The following is a 24,035-nucleotide window of genomic DNA, read 5'->3' on the forward strand; positions in this document are numbered from 1 at the left end:
GGGCGGGTGTTAAAATGAACCATCACAAATTGGTGCTATAAAAATTATGTGTTTATGGGGCGCCTGGGTGGTTCAGTCCATTAAGCGTCCGACTTCAGCTTGGGTCACGATCTCGCGGTCCGTGAGTTCCAGCCCCACGTCGGGCTCTGGGCTGATGGCTCAGAGCCTGGAGCCTGCTTCCGATTCTGTGTCTCCCTCTCTCTCTGCCCCTCCCCAGCTCACACCCTGTCTGTCTGTCTTTCAAAAATAAACAAACATTAAAAAAAAGGTATAAAATTATGTGTTTAAGCTCATTAAAGTAAGACAGCAGTATTTCCACATGAGACATACCATATATTTTCTTTACCTTACGCTGTAAATTCCACAATAGCACAGAGCTCTGTCACTTCTTTTGGCATCCCAAATGGCACCCGTGACATGCAAGTCATGGAGGTGCACAAAAAATGACAAGTGGATGTGTAATGGGCGAACAGTCTAATTTCCTTCCAAAATAACATGGGCCAGTGAAGACAATTCCGCCACCCACAGAACCTTTCTTACCAGAAAGCTCCATTGAAAACTTCATTTACAAAGACAAAGAAACCCCCAAGGCCAAAATTAAGATTTCAAAATACTTACGATGATGCAGCTTGAAAGCAACATGTATTAAAGCAAGAGGAAAAGGAAAGTAGTATTTATTGGCTACTGAAATTGTCACTTGACAACTATCTCTGTTTCCAACCTTTCCAAGTACAAAGTTCTTTTCCAATTTTAAAATATTTTGTGGATGCGAACATTATAATTCTGCTTTTAGATTATGCTGACAAAAGCTACTATTCAGGGAGATTTAAAAAAATTGTTTTGTATTTTTTACATTAAAAAGCTTCCTTTTGGACCATCTCCACCTTCATGTCTAATATCAAACTTCATATGTTCAAAATGAAGCTCTAATTCCCAAGCCTTCCAACAGCCTCTCTATTATTAACTCTGTTCTGACTGCTTAGACCAAAAATCTTGGTGCCATTCTTCCCCCCCGCCCCCCCCCCCCCCCCCCGCCACACACACTCTCTCTCTCTCCCCACAAAAGTTCATCAGCGAGCCTTGTCAATTGCACCTATTCTGTCAAAATAGGTCCAGGATCCGGTGTTTTCACATACCCATATTTCATCACCTTGCTCCAGGTTTGCTCCTCTTTTGCCTGGATTATTGCAGTGGCCTAACCACCACCCCCTGTCCCCGCTGTTGTCCTTCCCCTCATCCAGTCTATTTTCAAGATGGTGGTCTACTAAAACATAAATCTGAACCCTCTGATGACTTCTCATCTCCTTCAGAGTAAAAGCAAAAGTGCTTTTTTGGAGGCATAAGGATTGGCATGATCTAGTCACTTCATTAACACTATCCCCTGCTACCTTTTTGCTCATTCCTCTCCAGCCCGTCTTAGACCATAATTATGACTGTGATCCATACTGGCCCCTTCCACCAGGGCCTTTGCATTAGTTGTTCCCACCACCTGGAATACTCTTCCCTCAGTGTCCTTATGGTTAACTCCCCTACTTCCTTCAGTGAAGCCTTCTAGGGATGCTTTTCCTCTAAAATTTGGACACCCCCTTTTTTTGACATTTTATATTTCTTTTCTCTATGTTTTCATTGAACCCTATTCACTTTCCTATACACTTCAACTAATTCATCTTGTGCATCGTTATTCTCCCACCCACACTAGAACCAAAGATCCACGAACACAGGGCTCCACGTCTGTTTTGTGGGTTAGTATGTCCCCTGTTCCTGATGCTGTTTATCTGTTAGTGCTCAGTAAACAGTCATCGAATGAATGGTCTTGAATTAACTTACTTGCATTTGAAAAACGCGAATGCATATGTGTTCAAAATAGACTAAAGGCATCATGTGGGTACTTATGAGTCTGCAGACCCTTTGTAATATTTCCAAGGCTCTGCAGGGGTCTGCAGTTCAAAGGCTGGGAGCCCCCGAGAGCTCTATTAATTTTACACCGTAATCGCATGCTGGAGATGCCATTACTCCCATTTCAATACGAGGGCATTGAGGCTCAGAGATGTTAAGTGGCAGAATCAGAATCAAACCTGCCCTGACCTACTCCCAAACTGACACTCCTTCCAAGGTATGATACAATTACATAATCTGCGTAATTTGTACAGGATCTCCTCACTGATGCAGACCTCTGTGGAGTAGTAATTATTTAGGCAAAGTATTGACTCAAAACAACGTATCCATTCATAACCATGAGCACATTTTAGAGTCCTTGTGGTAATAAGAAGATGTGTTTACATGCCCGAAATGCGGTTTGCTGCCCAAAAGTGCTATATTCTCTTGTGAGGAACAATAAGTGAACATTTATCGAATATAATTTCTGTAAGGTGAACAAAAGAGGCCAAATTTCCTTGAGTAATCGTTTCAGTGGTAAACCTGTATTGTACAGTCTTCATTCAGTAATGGTTTATTAGGCAACTCTTCTGTCAAAGGCATCACAGTAGATATTTGAGAAGGCACGAAAATGAATACAACACAAAACTCGTAAAGCTAATGCTTTCTTTTTGAAAAAATATTACAGAAAACTTGACTCAAATGTGATAGGGCAAGGGCGCCTGGGTGGCTCAGTTGGTTAAGCGTCCGACTTCGACTCGGGTCGTGCCCTCCCGGTTTGTGAGTTCAAGCCCTGCGTTGGGCTCTGTGCTGACAGCTCAGAGCCTGGAGCCTGCTTCGGATTCTGTGTCTCCTCCTCTCTGCCCCTCCCATGCTCATGCTCTGTCTCTCTCTGTCTCTGAATAATAAATAAATGTTAAAAAAATTTTTTTTAATGTGATAGGGCAAAGTCTACCATTTCATGGATTATCATTCTCACAAGGTGTACCTTGCCCAGCACATAGTAGGACCATGAAGACACATTTGAGAAATGAATGACTAACCTGTCATTACTGCTAAACATTTTTTCTCTATTGGAGGTCATCCCTTAAGTTGTCTTGTTATAAGACCTAGCGATAGAACATCTCTTTCGCTCTTTCTGAGATGGAAGGGCGTGTACTTTAAATTGCTCTATTGAAGGTGATGACAAATTTAGGCGAAAACAGCCACATTTTTATGGCACCTTTCCTCCCCCTCCACCACCCCCCCCCCCGTGACCATCATGTGTATCTGGGATATATCCAGGCAGGAAATTAAGAAGGAACATCCACTCAATTTCTGAGCATCTACTATGATCTACTATGAATAGGCTACCTCCCCCACTTTAATTTGAGCCACCTGACAGTTAACATTATCTTCCTATGTTTTAAAACGATGAAAGCAAGAGTCTATGCATTTCAATCATGTGCCTGGCTGGAATTTCATCTAGGCTTGGCTGCCTCCACATCTCCCATCTCTCATATCAAATCACATTTCAGTCAAGGGTCCTGGAATAGACTATGAGTCTATGGTCTCCCAAGCTGGGGCTCAGCCCTGGGTTCATCCCCTACAAGCTTGCTAAGTTGGCCATTCAAAGAAAACACGGGTAGTTCTACAACCATGTCTAAAACAGATTCCTCACTGTTCAGTCCACATCTGCTCTCCTAACGATGATGTTTATCTCATTTTTGCTTTCTAATGACTATCACACACTTCCGTGCCCTGTGTCAGTGTGACAAATCCTTCACTGCTGTTTTCATTAATCATTCCATTGGTTGAGTGGCTCAGGCTGTCACACAGTAGACAATTATGGGATTATTTTATGGAAAACAGACACTGAAACATTATAATGAAATTTCAATTATTTTCACTCTCCTTGTGGAGACATTTATTTATTTATTTATTTATTTTGCAAGATCGGGTTAGTTTATTCTTCCCAAATCATTTATTTCTCAATTTAACGATCTCTGACCACCACAGCACTTTCAAAGACAACCAGACAATAAATCAAATGTTTTATTTACCCAGCTTTCTCTTTTCTGGATGTATTTTAAATAGAATAGAGACGTATATTTTGGGGAGAGACTTTAGGTTTGTTCACCTATTAGAAATGAACTCTATGGCCCTTAGGACTTCCAGTCGCAATCCTGTAATTTTATGAACTCTTGTTTCTTTTGTTCTGAGTCCTGCCTATAACAACGATGGGAACAACAACCAGCACAACTATCAGCCCTGTGGTTTCTCTGATCTCTTGCTGGTGTTCATCAATGTGGGCAGCAGCTGGCCGGTGAAGCTCCTAAAGCCTGTGAATTAGCACTAACCTTCTACCAGCAGATCAGACCCTGGCCTCATAAAAGCTCGAAACAGCATCAAAGCGATTATAAAAGAAGAAAAGAGGAAAAGCGTGGCCACTAACTATCTGAACATATATTGTTTCAGAATTCAGCAGTGACCCTCGAATGAGGACCTCAGCCAGACAAAGGTATTCTTCTAACACAATCACTCAAATTAGGTTAGCCATCGACACGTCAGGATTTTAGTCCGCCCTTATTATTCCTTCCTAATATTTAAAAAAGCTTCAAGCTGCAGTTTCCAGCACCGTTGTTGTGTGGCTCACGTTTTCCCATGGTGACCATATTTTGAGCTCGGCTCTGACAAGGAGGACCAGAGATATTAAGGTGTGTTTGTATATGCTTGTATTCCTGGGGCTTAAAAAAGCAATAAGCCTCCAGTTTTCCTCTTACATCGGAAGGATCTCGGAATTCAGCTCTCAGTCTTGTATTTCCCCCCACGAGAGGAAAAGGTCTCAACATCACAGCTGAACAGTGGTTTTCAATCTCAGTCTGCAATCTTTCTGAGTTCTTAAAGGATGTTTGGAACAGCCTAATGGAAATCACGTTGGGAGCATATTGTACTTGTAAAAATAGTCTAGAGAGAATGTAATGCTTGGTTAATTATCCAGATGTGTAAAAGCACAATGAACTAGGGACTTAAAGAAACTTGTAATTGCGTATTCCGTCGCAGCCCTCCCTTCTTACATGTTCCCGCAACATTCACAGCAGGCTTCCTGTACCCCTGCCACCCAGTTACTTTTAAAGGAGGAAAAAAGATTTCATATCTAAAATCAGCTCCCCTAGAAGAAAAAAAATCGTGTCAGAGAATAATACTATAATGGAAACAACGTCCTCTTGCAGAAATTTCACATATGTTAGCAGTTACTATTGTTTGAGCTGCTCTGCGTTTCTCGTCTGCATTTCTTACTAAAGTTTAGGTAAAAAAAAAAAAATAGGTGCAGCTATACTCATTCTCTGCCTTGCTTCTAGGTATACGTTTTATGGTAAAACATGTGGAACCTTCACCCAGGATAATGAGCAATGGCCTTGGAAATGAGACACACCGAAGCCTGGACACAAAGCGTCACTGTCCACGGGTCCTAGTTCCTAAGCCCTGCCTGGAAGTGGAAAAGGCGGAGTTGTCAGCCTCAGGACTGGTATGTTGAGCACCCCCTGCTCTGCTCTGTCCCCGCTCCCCCAGCCACTCCACCTGGAATGAACATCTCTTTGAAGAACTCACCTATGGGCTGGTCATAACTCCTTCGTGTCCCCAGAAGGACACAGGGCGGGCTACCCTTCTGGAAGGAGTCATAGCAGTGCTGTATCCTCTAGCATATCACCAACCACAGACTGTTGGTGGAACCACCCCCACTTATGGAGGAGATCAAAGAAAATAAGGGGATATGCCTTAAAGAGAGCTTTATACACACATTGAAAAACCTCAAAAACGGGGGAAGAGCCCAAGTGTAATGGAGTAACAAATGATACAGCAGCCCAGAAGACAGGACTGAGTGAGAGGGACCTTGACTTCATCTGGCCTCGGGGTAGACTCTTATTTCACTGGGGACCATTATTTTCTCTGAGAGAAGACATGTGTCCTTAAAATGGCCAGTTGAGAAAATTAATGAATGGGGAAAGCTGGAACTTCGGTATTGTGGTAATCTGTACAACTTCTTAGACATTTCTAGACCATGTGTCATCTAATTTCCAGACCACACTGCTGCAATTAAAAAAAAAAAAAAAGAGGGGCGCCTGGGTGGCTCGGTCGGTTAAGCGTCTGACTTCGGCTCAGGTCATGATCTCACAGTCTGTGAGTTCAAGCCCCGCGTCGGGGTCTGTGCTGACCGCTCAGAGCCTGGAGCCTGTTTCAGATTCTGTGTCTTCCTCTCTCTCTGCCCCTCCCCTGTTCATGCTCTGTCTCTCTCTGTCTCAAAAATAAATAAACGTTAAAAAAAAATTTAAAAAAGAAAAGGGCAAAAAGAATAAAAGAAGGCTCCCAACAAGACTATGACTTTATCTAAACATCTATTGTTCTGCAAAATGAGCTTAAAAGAAATGTAGAATCTCTAGGAATAGACACATAAGAAAAACATCTTGATCTGTATCTCTTGGTCACATACTTATGCAAAGGTACACGCTATGCTGCCTTCCAAATGATATATTCTTATTTTGTATTCAAAGGATGCTTCTCAAAAAAAAAAAAAAAAAAAAAAAAAGAATCCAGCACAGCCAGTATGGAAAACAGTATGGAGGTGCCTCAAAGAATAAAAAACAGAACTACCATATGATTCAGCAATTCTAGTTCTGGAAAATATATCCAAAGAAAACCAAAACACTAATTTGAAAAGATAGCTGTGCCCTCCCATGTTCACTGCAGCATTATCTACAACAGCCAAGACATGGAAACAACCGAAGTGTCCATCGATGGGTGAATGGAGAAAGCAGTTGTGTTACATACATACAATGGAATATTATCCAGCCATGAAAACTGAGGAAGCCAACCATTTATGACAACATGGATGGAACTTGAAAGCATTATGCTAAGTGAAATAAGTCAGACAAGGAAGACAGTGTATGATCTCACTTACATGTAGAATCTAAAACACACACACACACACACACACACACACACACACAGAAAACAAAGAAAAAGAGATTAGACTTGTGGTCACCAGAAGCAGAGGATTTGGGGGAGGGGGAGTTGGGGGAAGGAGGCCAAAAGGTACAAACTTCCAGTTCTAAGTCACAAATTCATTTTCAATTCTAAAAGAAATATTGGCAGGTCACATGACCATAACTGAAAATAGACATTTGTCATGAGCTCAAGAGTTAAAGCGGCTTGGATGTCATCTAATAAAATTCAGCAAGTTCCAAGCTTTAATAAATAATTGCATTCCACGGACTTCAAGCCTTTATATCACTTGAAACTTTCATTTACTCCATAAAACTTTATGATCAAAGCTAAGTCTTTACGATTAAAACTCAGCCTTCGCCAGAAAGACAGAAACGTGCAAAAGGACAGGGAACTTCTTTTATGTTTGTATAAGGTTGATAACCCTTAGACATTCTGCACGAAATAGGGAAGGGATGTTGACTCCCCTCTACGCACAGTGCACCTGCTTTCTGGAAGAGGCAGGTCTTAGCGATGGAGGTTTTGAGGCTCCAGACAGCATCTACACAAGCAGGGTTCCAATCTTTAGCCAGTTTCTTGTCTACAGTCTTTGGGCTCCGGAATCCAGCTGCTTAGTCCCAATCCTCGCTGAGTGACCTTGGTAAGACCTACCTCGCCTCTCCAAGCCTCAGTCATCTCAACTGTATGATGGGGATGATAAGAATAGTGCCAGCTTCAGAGGGTTGCTATGACATACATAAAACAGTGCTTAGCCCCATGCCTGCCCTACAATCCACTCTCAGTCTTCTCAAATAAGAGCTACAAATAAAACTAGTGAACTATAGACTCTTGAAGGCCTCCTTCTGGCGGCCAGATTCAAGCCTGGGCTAAAAGGATACTGGTGTGGGCCTGCAGAATAGTTCTCTCCCGCTCCTTGTTTGTATATCAGTGCTGGAAAATCCCCGATTACAACTATGCCTTCTATTCAGATACAAGCATGTTGAGAGTAAGTTTAATTTATCAGATCCTTTCTAATGGACAGTGCGCTGATGGCAAGTCAGAAAGGGGGAGAGGAACAAAATAGTCATGATGGAGAAACAGGACCTGAGCACAATATAGCCAAGGAAAGAAAGGGAGGCTGGGGGTGGGAGGTAGGGTACCGGATGGACCTGGAAAATAAAGGAGTAGAAAGGAGGGTTCTCAAGGCCTGGGACACAGAGCAGGGAGACAGGGGCGATGGAAGGGAGATGAAAAGAAACTGGTGAGAAATATCATCAATATTTTTATTTTGTCCAGCAACAACCTTGCACAAGGCTGCTCTGTAACATTCAACAAACACTTTGCTTAGTAGTGTAGGAAACACATTACACAAACATGGCTCCCACCTACTGGGAGCCTGCAACCCGAACCCGGTGGACCATGATGATTCCAGTAAATGTTGTCAGATTCCATGATCCCAGCAGGACTTCACTCATGCAGATGAAGATAAAGTATCCTATTAAGCTCACTAATTTTTAAATAGCTTCAAAGCTTTGCCTTTATTTGGCCCTCACATTAACTATGGTTGCAAAATTGCCTCTGAGGCAACTTGGCCCCTTCCTCCCGATCAGGGAGAGATGCTCAGTTGTAACCACATATTCTGCCATTTTGGACACGCTCCCCATTCGTTGCCACAACCACCCATAGGCACGGAATCTTTCCAGGGAGAGGACGCAAAGCCACACGCTCAGAGAACAATGGGCAGTCCCCCTTCCTCCCGCCGCCACCTTCCTGCCTTCCAGTGAGGGCTGTTTTGCTTTAACTTCTAGCTGGGCCCACGTACACTTGAGAGGATTCTCAAGTGAGTCTGTACCTCAAGAACAAGAGCAATCTCACTAATAGTTACTGGCTCAGAAAGGATAACCCTTATAAAGAAAGTTAATTATGTGAATTAAATGCAGCTTGTTTCTCTTTTTGAAGTACATTTTTTTCATGCCTTGAGGAGGGTGATTTACAGACACATTTGTCTCTCTTTAGAGAAAATTAATTCCAGTTGGTGTTCTGTGCCGAAATGGAGAGAAGGAGGGAAGGAGACAAGGCGGTTCTTCCTTCTGGATCGTACCGCCTGCAGATCCCACAGTATGCCTGGTTGTGGGCTCGCCATGGTCCACACGGCAGTGGCAGGGGGCCTGGGTCGGTCCTGGCACGTTTCGCTACTATCCCAAACTTTCAAATATCATCTTCTAAGCCCCACCATCGTTGTTTAGACAAAACAAACTATTTCTTTTGAAGATGATTTCAAAATAACAGGAGAGACAATGCCACTTCCCAGAAAGACGTGAGCAGAACTTTTAAAATATCTCAGGCCCTGTCTACATACATTAGGTCATATGCTTTGGAGCCACAATGTATTAATCCAGCTTTTCACCATGAACGGTAATAACAGTCATTGTGTATTCGGTACTCACCACAGCCATCACGTCATTAAATATTTGAGGAGGATTATCTAATTAGATGCTCAAAACAATCCTATTCAGTAGGTATTGTTATTACTTCCAGACTCTCTTGCACCAAATTCAGGGTGCTGAACAGCTGCCCCAGACCTTTTGAGATCAGGCTATACCCCTCACTCATAGTACGCAAATGGAAAGGATATTTAGGTCCAGTACATTTGCGCTGAAAAGGAGAAAACCTTTTCTTTTTTTTTAAGTTTATCTATTTTAAGAGAGAGAGAAAGAGAGAGTAGGGGAGGGGAAGAGAGAGAAAGGGAGAGAGAGAATCCCAAGCAGGCTCTGTGCTGTCAGGGTGGAGCCCGACACGGGGCTCGAACCCACGAGCCATAAGATCATGACCTGACTCAAAAACCAAGAGTCAGACGCTTAACCAACTGAGCCACCCAGGAGCCCCAGAGAAGCATTTCTGAGTTTACTCATTTATTTTTCAATCACGATCCTGCTACTTTAGTGGCATTGTTTGTTCAGCCTCCTGAACAGTGTGAGGAAATTAAAAGTTCTGAACAGATAGGATTTCCCTTTCTTGAAAAATCTATCGCAACGGTTTTTTTTGGGGGAGGGGTGGAGAGAAGGAGGGTGGGTATTACATTAAAATTGCAATTGTATACAGATGCTATAAGAGTACATCTAGGTAACTACGGTTGAACATCTAGTAAAGCAAAATATCCCTGAAAGTGATCTAATTGAAAAGCCAAGCCCTCCGACTGTAAGATGAAAAGCAGAGGCCAGGAGAGGTTAAAGAACTCGCTTGGAATCACCCAGAGAGGCAAAGCCAGCAATGAATCTCAGGTCCCCTGATTATTAACCCAGAACTACTTTTCCATTCTGCCTCCTAACCTTAAAACAGAAGACCAGATGGAACAAACTAGACTGGAAAAACACAGCATTCTAATAAAACAAACCACCAAGGTGTTATTATTTAGTGCTCTTCCTTCTAGAAAGAGATGTGGCCCTGGATTTAACATATCCCGTGTAGCCCCTATGAAAATGTTGCTGTCTGGTGACTGCATCTCATCCCAGCTCCTGCCTGCCCTCGTTCACATCTTCCTTCATCACTCGAAAGGCACAGGTTTCCTTAAAAGTATTCATCCTGGCAGCCAAGAGTGTAAAAAAGAAAACTGTCCTTTCCTACACACATTCAGTTACATGCATGAAACCACCGGGCAGACGTGAAATGGACAAATTTCTCACCCAGAATTGGGCAGCTTTGCTGAAAGTCCAACTTCATGGTTAATAGCATCACGACATTATTTGCAAGGCAGGAATTACACAGTAAGCAGATCGCTCTTCTGGCGGAGGTGGAGACTGGGAATTTTTCAGGGTGGCTTCCAAAATGACAGAGGCATCACTTCCTGCCCCTTTGCCCCACTTGCCTCTGAAATGGGTTAAAAGTCAAGGACCAGCAGGGAATTACTGGTAGAGATCCTAAATAATCCTGACCAGATAGCTGGCTTTAAAAAGATGTAAGTGGAGTAAGCCAAACAGTTAGAATATCCTTTCCAAATAGAGAAGAACGCAGGCAGAAGATGAGGAAGTTCCTGGTTCCATTAACTTGCCATTTCCTTGGAAAAACTGAGACTGTTTTCACCTTGTCTCCCTTACGGTGGACCTCTGTGGTTTGAGCTTATCCAGCATCCTTCCAGCCCTTCCTCTAGTATCGTCACTGGGGTCTTCCCTGGTGCACCACCCATCTCCCACTCTCAGGCCTTGTGATTCAGAGGCGGAGGGCCTCACTGTGATCCCACCCTTCCCAGGGCACTGGGTGGGCCTCAGGCACCATTATGGCCAACGTGTATGTCCATCCCCTTGACCCCAGTTAGTAGTTCTAGAACAGGCATGGGATCCAAATGGGTCACATGAGATTCAGGAATATAGTGGAATTATTGGGGAAGAAAAGTTGAGCTGATAGGTTATGCTTAGAACATGAGGATGGGGTAGAGGTTCAAGGCTACCAGTGAAAAAAACATAGCTTAGAATGAAACTAGCGCAGTACAAAGTCAAGTGAATAGATCAAGAGAGAAATTCCTGATGTCAACGTTTTGAGCACCCAGACACAGCCATGATCCCGTTTTACTGAAGCCATTTTGAATAGGGTTTCTGTCACTTATAAGCAAAAGATCCTTGACTAACCCACCCCTACGCATCTTTCAAAATCCGGTTTAATTGTCTCCTCTTCTGTCCGGCCTTTCCTGAGGATCCCATACTGAGAGAAGTAAGCTATTGGCACTCTCCTTGTGCTGTCTTTCCAGCCACTTCTCTAATCGTCCTTTTCATTCAGTATTTTACCTATTGCCAGGCTTTCAGACTAAGGGTAGGCTCAATGTCTTATTAATGGCTGAATTTCCAATACGTGTCCAATGCCTCAGCCACCGTAGTCACTCGATATATGAGTGCTGAATTGAATCGAATGTGATTCTAACTACTCTTTCAGCGAACACTGCACCCCTCAACGATTTCCCATCACCCTTGGGATAAAGTCCAAAACCTTCCATGGGCCTATGTGATCCGTCTGCCTCTCCCTTCTCAGCTCCTTCTACAGTGGCCCCGTGCTATTCCTTGAGCACACCAAGCCTGTCCCCACCTCAGAGTCTTGGCATTTGCTATCCCTCCTTCCAGGAAAGTTCTTCTCTAAGATAACCGCAGCTATCACTCTACTAGTCTCATCTACTAGTCCGCATCTACTGGTCTCGGCACTCTGCCCAGTTGTGTCCTTACCGGAGAGCCTTTCTAGTATCCAGGATAGCACCTGCACCACTCTGCAACCCCCACCTGCTTCATCTTTCTTCATGACACTCATCACCACCTGACGCATAGCGCATATGTATTTCTTCACTTATCACTGTCTTCGCCTCTACAATGTATGAAGGCAGGAAATTGTTCTGTTTTGTTCACAGTGGTGTTCTTAGCACCTTGGGATTCCTGGGCTCCCAAAGTATTGGCTGCTCTACGTGTTTAAAATAACCTTAAATTTAACTGGATGGAAAAAAAAAAAAGCAAACCCTAAAACTGAAGCCAACCTAGGCAAGTGAACTTAACTGTATGTTAAATTGTAGCATATAGTGGCTCAGTCGGTTGAGCATCCAACTTCGGCTCAGGTCATGATCTCATGGTTCGTGGGTTCGAGATCTGCGTCAGGCTCAATGCTGATGGCTCAGAGCCTGGAGCCTGCTTCGGATTCTGTGTCCCCCTCTCTCTCTGCCCCTTCCCCGCTCGTGCTGTCTCTCTCTGTCTCTCAAAAATGAATAAACGTAAAAAAAAATTGTTTTTAATTGTAACGTAGAGGGGCCTGGGTAGCTTAGTCGGTTGAGCGTCCGACTTCGGCTCAGGCTATGATATCCCTTCTAGTGAATTCGAGCCCTGCATCAGGCTCTGTGCTGACATCTCGGAGCTTGGAACATGCTTCACATCCTGTCTCCGTCTCTCTGCCCCTCCCCTGCTTGCACTCTGTCTCTCTCAAATATAAAATAAAACATAAAAAAAATTAAAAAACTTGTAACATAATCAGCCTAGGGAAAAAATAGAGTTAAAGAAGAAAAGGGGAAGATCTTCTCTGTAGAAGACTACTAGATGACATCTATAGGAAGATAGACCCCCCCCAAAAAAAATCACCATTTACAACCCCCCAGTGGAATGACGGATTCAGGCAGGAATCATCAATGAATGCGAAAACTACGGGGTGACAGATCTGGAGGGAACAGATTTCCACATGGTCTCATGCTACTTATTAATTTCAAGAGAAAAAGGTGCCTTTCCAACGGTGAGATCTGGGAGAGACCACCTGGGCCAAGTGACCAAGTGTAGCATCGCCAATAATGAGACAAACTGATATTACGAGCCTCCTGACGGGATAAGATAGGAGGCTCACTCATCACCCGTGTCATGTTCTTGCCGAAATGTTTTCACTGAATCTACGCGTTGAGGAAAGAATCAGCCAAATTCAGAAATGGGACATGCCACAGGGCACCTGGCCTACACTCTTCAAAATCATCATTATGAGACAACCACAACAATATGTCAGGGGACTGAGACCATCGTGATATACAAAACTTTACTGAGCCCTATATTTATTTAAAAAAAAAGGGGTTCTAGAGAACATTTGGGGGATAATTAGAGAATTCTGAATACGGGCTGAATTAATGTTAATATATATTTGTGTACGTGTATGTACATACTGAATGCATGAGTCACCGTACTTCAGTCCCGAGGATATTGGAAGCACACAAGAACACAGGACTTCAACTTACCTCCCCCGTGGCATAAAAGTCATTGTTTTTATATTCAGGGAACAACAGGAAAAAGTGAGTTAGTGCACTGCAAAAAGAAGAAGAACAACAATAAAAAAAAATCACATGGAATCAAAAAAGCTTAATGCTATGCTACCAAAACTAACCTTTTGACGGTAAGTTTCACATTTGAAGGAAGAGGCCATTAGGCTGTGAGCTCCTGTAGGCATTATTTTCAAAATGTCACGTATGTAACATTCCATACTGTGGATGGTTAGAAAATAATTGTGGGCTTACTTTAGGATACTAAGAGGTTGAGACAAGGGGACATCAACACTCTGGGCAGGTTTCCAAATCTCTGGGTTACCAACCTAGATCTTCTAGCTGTTGAGGGTACCCTTGAGCAAAGTGATACAGGCTTTCACCTATTATTACAGCAATTTCTTAAAAAAAATTTTAATGTTTATTTATTTTTGAGACAGAGAGAGAGAGAGAGAGAGACCGAGCATGAGCAGGGGAGGGGCTGAGAGAAAGGGAGACACAGAATCCGAAGCGGACTCCCGGCTCTGAGCTGTCAGCAGGGTTTGAACTCACAAGCTGTGAGATCGTGACCTGAGCTGAAGTCGGTCATTTAACCGACTGAGCCACCCAGGTCCCCCTACAGCAATTCTTAGAGGTAGTTCTGCAAGCCTTATGACCCCATTAACCTGGGTTTCTGGTGAAGTAATGAGAATGTTACTTGCTTACCAACATCTTCCTGTGAGGAACGCTGAACATTTTTATTGGAGGGGGGTCCCACAATTTCAGTATTTTAATAACCAAAGAACAAAAAGGCTGTAAAATGACCATAATTTAAAAGAAAACCACCAAATGGCCAGATATAGAACTAACAGTACAGTGGCATCTAGGCTCCAAAAAAATCACACTTACTAAAGAATGCCAATAGCCACTTCAATGAGTTCTACTGAAATAGATTTAAACAGACTCCAGAAATTGTTTCATCATAAGCAAGAAAAGGGTAGATTATTGAATGATTCTCTACTTGACCAAATCTTTCAAAAAGGAAACAAAACTTGTGGAATTCAGAAGCTCTATCAGTGTTTTGACCCAGATTGCATTGTCTGAGAAGTCAGGCAGAGCTTTGTTCCAGCTTCCTGCTGAGGGACTAAAAGCCACGAACCATCCAGTGAAGATGAAAGGCAAGGAAGGAGGCCCTGCAAAACCAGGAGGAGGAGAAAGTTCAAGGGTTACAGAGAGGCAAAACTGGGTCATTATGATCACTGCTCACTGCCGGGTCTGGCTGCACTTAATTTGCAAAGGCTCCATAGAAATCCATCATGAAAGACCACTGTAGAGTTTTGGTGTATTTCTGTATTTATTATTTACAGTAAGTAAAGCCTTTGTAGCAACTAAATCTGGGAAGCTGCACTATATAGCTTCCATGTTTGTTCTGGCAATGAGATGGCTTTAGCGTAGAGATAAAAATAGGAGTTTATTTTCTACCCTTCCCTCGCCAACCTTCAGGCTAAAAACTATTTCTCTTCTCTCTTCCTGCTAGTTGGAATGGCAATAGACAGTTTAACATAGTAAATCTCAATTAAGCCTCGTGCTTTGGCTTAAAGTTTATTTCCTTGGAGAATCTGTTAAAGTTGTTAGGGTTGCCAGATTTAGCAAATAAAAATACAAGACGTCCAATTAAACTTGAATTTCAGATAAACAACAAATAATGTGTTAGCGTAACTATGACCCAAATATTACATAGGACATACTTAGATTTATAAAAATTATTCATTATTTATCTGAAATTAAAATTTAACTAGGCATTCTGTATTTCATCTGGCAATCTTAATTCAAGGAGCTAACCTTCCAGGTTACTTCTAGCTTGAAAATGCCAGGATTCTCTGGCTGAAGTTTCCAAGTTCTCCACTTGAGGAAGTTACAGTTTTAACACCACAAGAGGATCAGAACAAAAATTTGGCTAATCTGAGCCTTTGGTAGGTCTTTTTTTTTTTTTTAAAGCTTATTTATTTTTGAGAGACAGACAGATCATGAGCAGGAGAGGGGCAGAGAGAGAAGAAGACACAAAATCTGAAGCAGGCTCCAGGCTCTGAGCTGTCAGCCAACGCAGGGCTCGAACCCACGAACCATGGGATCACGACCTGGGCTGAAGTCAGACACTTAACCGACTGAGCCACCCAGGCGCCCTGGTAGATCTTTCTTAAATGGGAGTGAAGGAAGAAAAAAGTCAATTTAGTAAGTTAGATTTACATATGCCATTTGCTTGTTTAACTGTGTCTTAGTCAACTCTATGTAATTCTTATTCCACGGTGAGGGTTTGCTCAAAAATACAATCTAGAATCACGCCTACATAAAATTTCAAATTTAGAAGCAGAATTGCTAAAATATATAATACATGCTAGACACACATTTGCACGCATGCGTGTGTGTATGTGCATAGTCACACGAGCTCGCTGTCCACGCACAGTCACAAGAGCTCGCTGTCGCAGGAAGCTTGCCTCTGCCAGACGATGCCATTTGGCAACATTGCTAGCATTGTGCCAGGGGCTTTCGCTAACAGCTAGAATTTTAGTCAAAGGCCATCTGGTGGTAGAAAGTTACACTGAAGGACAAGAAGAAGAAATCTACCTCGCAGGGGAAAATGACTAGAAAGAAATTATTCCTCAGATACATTTTGTAAAAAGGGAAGCTGGTAGGTTTGGGCCACAGCAGGTAGATGGAAATGATAATGCACTAGAGAATTTGGAGAGGTCTAATGGAGTCAGAGGCATAATGAACACAAGACGTTAAAAAGAAGTTAAAACAATCTAAGCAAAAGTTCCATGCCAACAAAGGCCAGACAAGGGGGAGCTTTTGTCAGTAACAGTTTGACTGAAATAAGCACAGTGCCAAGAAGCTTGGCAGTTTTGTTCAGCAGTGGCATACGGGCAGCCATCCTTCACCTTCATTCCACCCCCACTATGGCCGGGCCATGATCTGCTCCGTCCAGTGTTCTCATTTAATATGTGAAACCAGTTTCATAGTCACATGGTTATGAAACACGTTTTAGCAATTGATATTATTTCCCATACAAAACGGCAGGTGGAATAGAATGGTAGTACCGTTTCCATCTGGCTGCTAAGAAACTAACTTCAGGCACGCTCAAGATGGGTAAGCACCAGACCAAGGACTAGGGGAGCTTGTTGACTACTCTATTACCAGCATCAGGGACAATGTCTGGCACATAGCAGGCAATCGATAAACAGTGGTAGAAGGGGAATGGTACCAGACCATACACTCCAGATCAAAGTTAGTAAATTTGTTATTCTTTAGTATATTTAGTTATTTATTTTACCTAAATCAGAGGGGCATTGTGGCTCAATAGCATGTTCCAAATAAAAAAAAAATCGAATATTTAAATGTCTGGTTAGTAAAAAGCCTTTGCTTCCAAACAAACACACACAAGGGCAGCCTAAGTGTGAATGTCAAATGCCTCTTTAGGAGTCTACTCCTTATAGGCACGGACTATTAATAGTCAGAAGGAATGGGTTTTTCAGTGGGAAAAAAAAAAAAGATGGTTTTCAAAAGGAGAAAAAGAAGGTCTACTCTTTAAACCTACGTTTATGGGTTTCAAAGCGACCTTCTTATTCCAAACACCCATCTGGAGAGCTGGAGAGAAGAATGTAGTCACAAAGGGAAACAAATAGTGTAAACTATAAAGGAAACAGCTGAAATCAGTTTTCTGCACTACCCTTGATTAGCTATTTTCCAGTTCTAAGAGCCTGAAGCAAAAAGAACTAAAACAGCTATAAACAATGGATGCTTTGAAATAGGTTCTCTTTACATGTCATCTAAGAGGAGATGTACCACATGTCAGCAGTATACATCCACACGGAGGGTCAAATGGAAGCTGTAACCATCTTTGGGGGAGGGGAAGAAGAGACAGAAAAAGAATGGCGGATTGCATGCTCTGGCTTAGAGGGGATTGATGCATTTCTTCATCACAGAACCTCCGCCCTCTGGGTGTTTGCTAGTTAAACAACTGAGCTTGTTTGGATTTAAACCAAAAGAGGGTCAGAGAGGGCAGGGAGGAATAAGGGGAGAAGTAGGTGTTCTATCTGAAAAATGAGAGCACACAGTCACTGCTCATGGCACTTGAGTAAACTTGTAAGGACAGCCATCATGATTATGTGTCTATAGGGAAAGAGGAGGTGTCTGAGCTAGGGGCAGAGGAGGGGGAATCCTGTGGAAATCTGGCTAATCTGCTCCCAGGACCCAATGTACCTGGAAGCAGAAGTGTGGGGTCCTAGCCATGCCCCTGGACACAGAATGGAAGCGACAAAATAATGGGACAAATGACAAATGAAAGTGTAGAAAACAGGGGTGCCTGAGGGGCTCTGTCAGGTAAGCGTCCGACTTCGGCTCAGGTCATGATTTCATGGTTCGTGAGTTCGAGCCCCGTATGGGGCTCTGGGCTGACAGCTTGGAGCCTGGAGCCTGCTTCAGATTCTGTGACTCCCTCTCTCTCTGCCCCTCCCCCGCTTGCACTCTGTCTCTGTCTCAAAAATAAATAAAATGTTAAAAAAAATTTTTTTTAATAAAAAATTTAAAAAAAAGAAAGAAAGTGTAGAAAACAACAGCCATATTTGTTTTCTGGGTCCGCAGAGAAGACAGAAAGAAATGTCTCAGGAAGAAAGGCCAGAAGTTACTCTTTCCTCCGTTCCCTAGCCATCTGCCTTGGGGAGAAAGAATAAAATGAAAAACTTTTGTCAGAGATCAGAAAACTCTGATTTGTTATTAGATTTACTTTCACTTTAGCAATTGGTTGGGTTTGCTCACCAAGTAATCAGCAGAATGAGTGTCGGGTACAATTAGGAAATAGGGGAGTTGGTTATCTCATTCTGGCCACTAGGGTTCTGTGAGTAAATGATTATAGGGCATAAGGTGGTACCCTAGTGATCTGAAAGAATTCCAGATTTGACCTCTAGTAACAATTTACAGACTGGAAAAATGTGACCAAATAAGAATGGTCACTTACTTAAAAAAAAAAAAAAGTACTAAAAATAGCCATAGCAAATATGAGTACGAAAAAAGAAGAAATTCTATGTGCAGTGTTTGACCAGGCTTACAACTTTACATCTTCTTTCCATTTTTTTCTTTTTTTTAAGTAAAAGAATAGTTGTGGAAGATGAAGGAAAAAGTCAGAGACTAGCTAACAAGCTAAGCTTTCAGCCTGGGGGTCATGAAGGAGAAGCAAGAGAGGGGAAAATTGCATCTGAAGGCCACAGAAAGAGGAGTCCCGAGAAAAAAGAGAAACGAGCAAGAAGATGTTGTTTCTGGGCAAATGCAAAGTTCAAATACAATGTTAGAAAGCACACAACATCCTCTCAGGCACCTAGCTGAAAGGCTTGAAAATAATCTTTGGTCGGGTAATTCTGCTCCGTTTCTGTTGTCTCTTAAAGGATATTTTTACAAAATTATAATCGTGCCTTAGGATTTCAGCCCTCCTTGTTATTTTCTTGCTGACCATTTTTTGTTGTTGTTTTTTGTGTGTGTTTTTTTTTGATTTATTTAAATTCAAGTATAGTGCAGTATTGGTCTCAGGAGTAGAATTTGGCAATTCATCGCTTACAGATGACAACCAGTGCTCATCCCAACAAGTCTGCCGGCCATTTTCACAGTTATCAGTGATAAAGTAACAAAGCAAAAAGCAGACTGTGTGTACGCACATGTGCGCACACGCATACACGTGTGTGTGTGTGTGTGTGTGTGTGTGCGTGCGTGTGTGAGCTCCTCATGTAGACGTATTCTTATTATGTCTTTAAGAATTAGCCCATGAGGATCCAGCAGTACTACTGACACCATTGGGTGAATTTCCATATCGAAATAGAAAAACGTTTGGGCTGAAGAAGGTCAAGAGACAGCCAAGACCTCTTACCTGTATAAATTCCGTGCCACATCATCCTCATTGACTGCGTATCCCTGGGGGTCGTCAGTAAAACTGAACCCTGTGCCCACCTGAGGATGAAATAAATAAGCAGGTATAAACACCGAGAAACACATGCCTCGGAGCCCTCAGGGAGATACCACACGGGAAGGAAATCGACCTTATTCCAAAGGCCAAGCCTCTGAGCTGGGATTTCTGCCCCATGTGCCTTTACCCATCCCCATGGTGGGGGCAATGCTGCATTTCACCTTTTGCCTCTCCCCTCCACCAACCCCAAATAAAACAACAGCACAAAGCTCTGCCCTGGGGTCAGTGGCTGAGCTGTCCTGATTCCACAATGTGGACCCTGCCAGATATTGATTTAAAGGGGAGCCATTCACCTTTCCTGCCCCCCCGCCCACCGCTGCACTATCAAAGGACCCAAAGTTGTCCCCTCTCTGAAACCTGGAGGGCGCATTGCTCTGTCCTGCTAAGAAGGAACTCTCTAGGCTGGAGATGAAAGACAGTTTGTGTGTGTGTGTGTTTTCATTTTTTTTATTTGTGAGAAATATGGCCACTAAGCCCCCTTCACCTTCAGTAGAGAAGTTTTAAAATAAAGGTTAGTTTGAAACTAACACTTCCTTACACCTAGAAGCGCATAGACAACCAAGCTGTAAATCCAGAAGAAGCTGCCACTTATTTTGTGTCAAAAATCTGCATAAAGGACGCACCTCAACTAGGTGTAAACATTTTTGTTTTTGCTTTCCCTAAACACACAAGGGAACAGGACATTTCATTCGACTTCTTTAGAAATACGCAATTGTAGACGAGGAAAGAGGATGGCTGACAAAACTTGGTGGGAAAAGAGGGAACAAGTATGTTGGACTTTTTTTTTTTCTCCCTATTTATCTGTTTTCTCGGAACCATCTGGGGCATGAGAGAAATCAGAGAAATCAGTTAGGGGGCAACGACACTCCTGATCTGCAGAAGCTAACTCTAAAGTTACTCTCCTATTTTTCTGTTTATTGGACTCAATTTCAGAAGAACTTCCAAAGGAGAACCCCACATTTTGCTCCCAGATGGGGCTCACTGTGATAAATGAAGGAGACTAGCTTTGACTTTTGAAATCTACAACTCTGCTAGAAATGTTAGGAATTCTAACAATAACAATAACAATAACAATAACAATAACAATAACCCATGATATGGGGAAGCCGGATCATCAGTCGAAAGAAACCAATCCCTTATCCTGGATGATATAATTCAGTGAACAGGACATAAGATTAAAAATGAAAGAAAAAAAATATTTTAAGAAAAAAGAAAAAATTAAGAAAAAAATCTTTCATAAGATTAAAAATGAGAGGAGAGAAAGTAGCAAGTAAAATTCCTCCAAACTCAGATTTAATGATATATGCTGGAAAAACGACATCTCAGATGGTGTTTAAGAGATTAAATTCTGTTTTATAAAGAAAACCCTACACCTGTTTCTTTTCCCTATTTTTTTTTTTTTAAATGTTTTTTAAACGTTTATTTTTATTTTTGAGAGAGACAGAGACAGAGTGTGAGTGGGGGAGGGGCAGAGAGCAAGGGAGACACAGAATCCGAAACAGGCTCCAGGCTCCGAGCTGTCAGCACAGAGCCTGACGCGGGGCTCGAACTCGGGAACGGCGAGATCATGACCTAGGCTGAAGGGGGTCGCTTAATCAACTGAGCCACCCGGGCACCCCTCTTTTCCCTTATTTTTTAAATGTACCTTATATAAAGGAAAAAGACAAGAGAGGCCCACTTGGCATTTCACAGGACCATCGGATACTCACTGGATTATCAATGTAAAGCATGGAAAATGTGGTGGTCCAAGGAAACTCTCTGGGACTCACTAGTAAAACAGAGAAGAGGTTTGAGAGTGGGTCGTTAACCAACCAGCCCACCTACGGCCTAGCTCTGGTCAGCAGCCCAGCAGCCCCACCCGTCCCCATCGTGTCAATGAACTCCTGGGGTCCCTTTGACACTGCTTCAGCCTCGTGCCGTAGGGAACAGACACCAGCACCTTTTTTCTTCTCCCCTCTTCTCCTCTACTTTTCCCGGACCTAGAGAAACCCCCAGAGGGTTTCTCCATCTAGGATAAAGTTTGGAAACAAAACCCCTTGCAACTGTTTCACTTAGAAAAAAACCCATAAACCTCCTATCTGTCTGATCCAATCAACCATTCTTAAAGTCTGGTCCTTCTAAAGCCTCTTCTTCCTTTCTAATGCCAAAGAGAACAACTCTTTTATACCTGAGTGACAAAGTCGTTCGCTCTCCAAATTCTGTCCCAGGGAAAGTGAACAATCTTCCCCAACCCCCAAAATGAGATGGAGGTGACCCAGGGTTACAACCAGATGTGGTTCCTCCGCCCCTTCCTTCACCCCTGTCTCCACCCACAGCATCTTGCTTCCAGGATATCTGACCATTTATCCTACTGAGCCATACGGTGTTCTGTTGATGTGAATAATTAGGGATACAATTCCACCCATTAGGCTCATGCAAAAGAGCTTGCCCAAATAGTAATAAATACCAACTGCTTTCATAAGCCCAGATTGCTTAAGTCAGCAGCAGATTGCAAGAAAATAGCTTAGAACCTTTCACTCAGATTTCAAGGGAGAAAGCAGCCCAGCCAGGACACTCAGCCTGGTGGCTCCTCCTTCTTGGACAGACATTGTCAGAAAGCTGTGTTTTTATAATCTGGAACTATCAAGCTATTCCTAGTGGTTCTGTGTATACTTTAATTTTTTTTTTATGGAGCAGATGTAAGTTTCAGGTGAAAACCTCTCCATGGGAAAACAGAGTCCAAGTAATACTTACCAGTCATGTTACTTGTGACAATATAAGGTCCGTGCTCCACAAAAAGTCCAAACATGGATGAACCTCCTGGCCCACCCTGCAGCCAGAGAACTACTGGAGCAGCCATGGGCTGTACCTAAGGGGGACAAAGAAGCCGATGACCACACGGAGCACTAAGCAAAAGAATACACCCAAGCAAACATATCCAAACCCTGTGTTTTGCACTGCCTTGACTAAATCTCATAAGCCTGCCCAGACCCCAGTGTCTGCTCTCCATTACAAGCACAGTGCTGGTTATCTCTTGTTTTAAATTAGTATTTGCCTCATCATGCTGGTATCTATCTTGCTCAGTTCAGTCTTTTCCTGCCAATAGCCAGAAAACCCACTGAAGATAGAAGCTTTGCCTCTGTAGGCCCCTAGAGATCCAGACATTGCCTAGGGTGTGGCTATATTTTGTAAATCTGTTTAAACTTGCATTTGACCAACATGTTCCCAAAGAGGCACAACAAAGAACCCGTCCTCCTCGGTGACAGTTCACCTGCTTCACTGGAGCCCAAACTGCCTTTCTGATTTCATTCATTGAGAGGGTGCCCACAAGGACAACAGCATCTTTATTCAACATGAGGGAACTGTGGGGCGCCTGGGTGGCTCAGTCGGTTAAGCATCCGACTTCGGCTCAGGTCATGGTCTCACACTTCGTGAGTTCAAGCCCCACGTCGGGCTCTGTGCTAACAGCTCAGAGCCTGGAACCTGCTTCAGATTCTGTGTCTCCCTCTCTGTCTGCCCCTCCCCTGCTTGCATTCTGTCTGTCTCTCTTTCTCAAAAATAAATAAACATTAAAAAAAAAAAACACGAGGGAACTGAGAAGAAGTGCATAGGCCCAGAATCAGTTAGTAACAAAACCCCAAACAAGGTACAAATTGATTTAGGAGACAGGGAAGAGGTAAATAAGAAAAGGTCATTGGCAGGGTGGGGATGATGAAAAATGAGTTTCTGGCAGTAGAGAAAAAGAAAAAGACTTACTCTCTTTTGCTTCTATTTTCATGTGACACAGAGACAATAAAGAATAAACCCAATGATTAAAGAGTGTGAAGAGGCAATAAAGGCAATGTTAAGAGAGTGGGTGAAGGCAGAAAAGAATGGTGTTTCCTTTAAACACAGGTGATCAAGGAAAGACTGAGTGAGATCCTGAGTTGAAGGAGATCTGAATTCTAGATGGATCCAGCCATGAGAGGAGCCAGGGAACAATGTCACAGACAGAGGGAAATGGCGGAGGAAAATCGTCAACACAGAAAAGAGCTGGATGTGAGAGTGGGGAACGAGAGGTCACCAGGTCCTACGTGAATCCTCCAGAGCGATCTGAAAGGAGCTCAAAGTGGCTTCAGGGAGGCTCACAGTTGGATGTGACAGTGAGTGTTGGCTGGAAGTCATGGCTCATTTGATGTTCAGTCAGCCAGGCTTAGCAAGCAAGATCTCATTGCTTTAGCTCAGAACGAAATCTACAACCTCTTACTTAGCCCAGTCACGTAGAGAGCAGTCAGTGTTTCATTTGCACGTTTGAGTGGACTGGTTCCATCTACCCGGATGATGTGAGAAGGCTGTGGGCAGAGGCAAGACTAACGCAAGGGGAGGAGATCTGGGCACCACAGCCAAGAACCTAGAAGCAGAGCTGACCACAGGGTTCTAACCATAAAGACAGATGTGAGACAGGGATTTCTCCTCTCCGGTCACCAGGAGTCT

General features: G+C 43.0%; 1 protein-coding gene across 4 annotated transcripts in view; it reads right to left on the reverse strand.

Annotated features, from left to right (window-relative positions):
* The window catches only part of CPVL (carboxypeptidase vitellogenic like), a 129,640-nt gene that overhangs the window by 68,370 nt on the left and 37,235 nt on the right, over positions 1 to 24,035 (reverse strand). For all 4 annotated transcript variants that reach the window (XM_060632799.3, XM_060632797.3, XM_078441078.2 and 1 more), the window contains exons 4-7: positions 22,317 to 22,431; positions 21,293 to 21,351; positions 19,488 to 19,567; positions 13,574 to 13,640 (exon numbers count right to left, since the gene is read on the reverse strand). In XM_060632799.3, coding sequence (XP_060488782.1) covers positions 13,574 to 13,640; positions 19,488 to 19,567; positions 21,293 to 21,351; positions 22,317 to 22,431 — 321 coding nt within the window. The remainder of the gene's footprint in view (positions 1 to 13,573; positions 13,641 to 19,487; positions 19,568 to 21,292; positions 21,352 to 22,316; positions 22,432 to 24,035) is intronic.

The sequence above is a fragment of the Panthera onca genome, chromosome A2 (genome assembly GCF_046562875.1).
Source record: "Panthera onca isolate mPanOnc1 chromosome A2, mPanOnc1 haplotype 2, whole genome shotgun sequence".
In the NCBI taxonomy this organism is placed as follows: Eukaryota; Metazoa; Chordata; class Mammalia; order Carnivora; family Felidae; genus Panthera; species Panthera onca.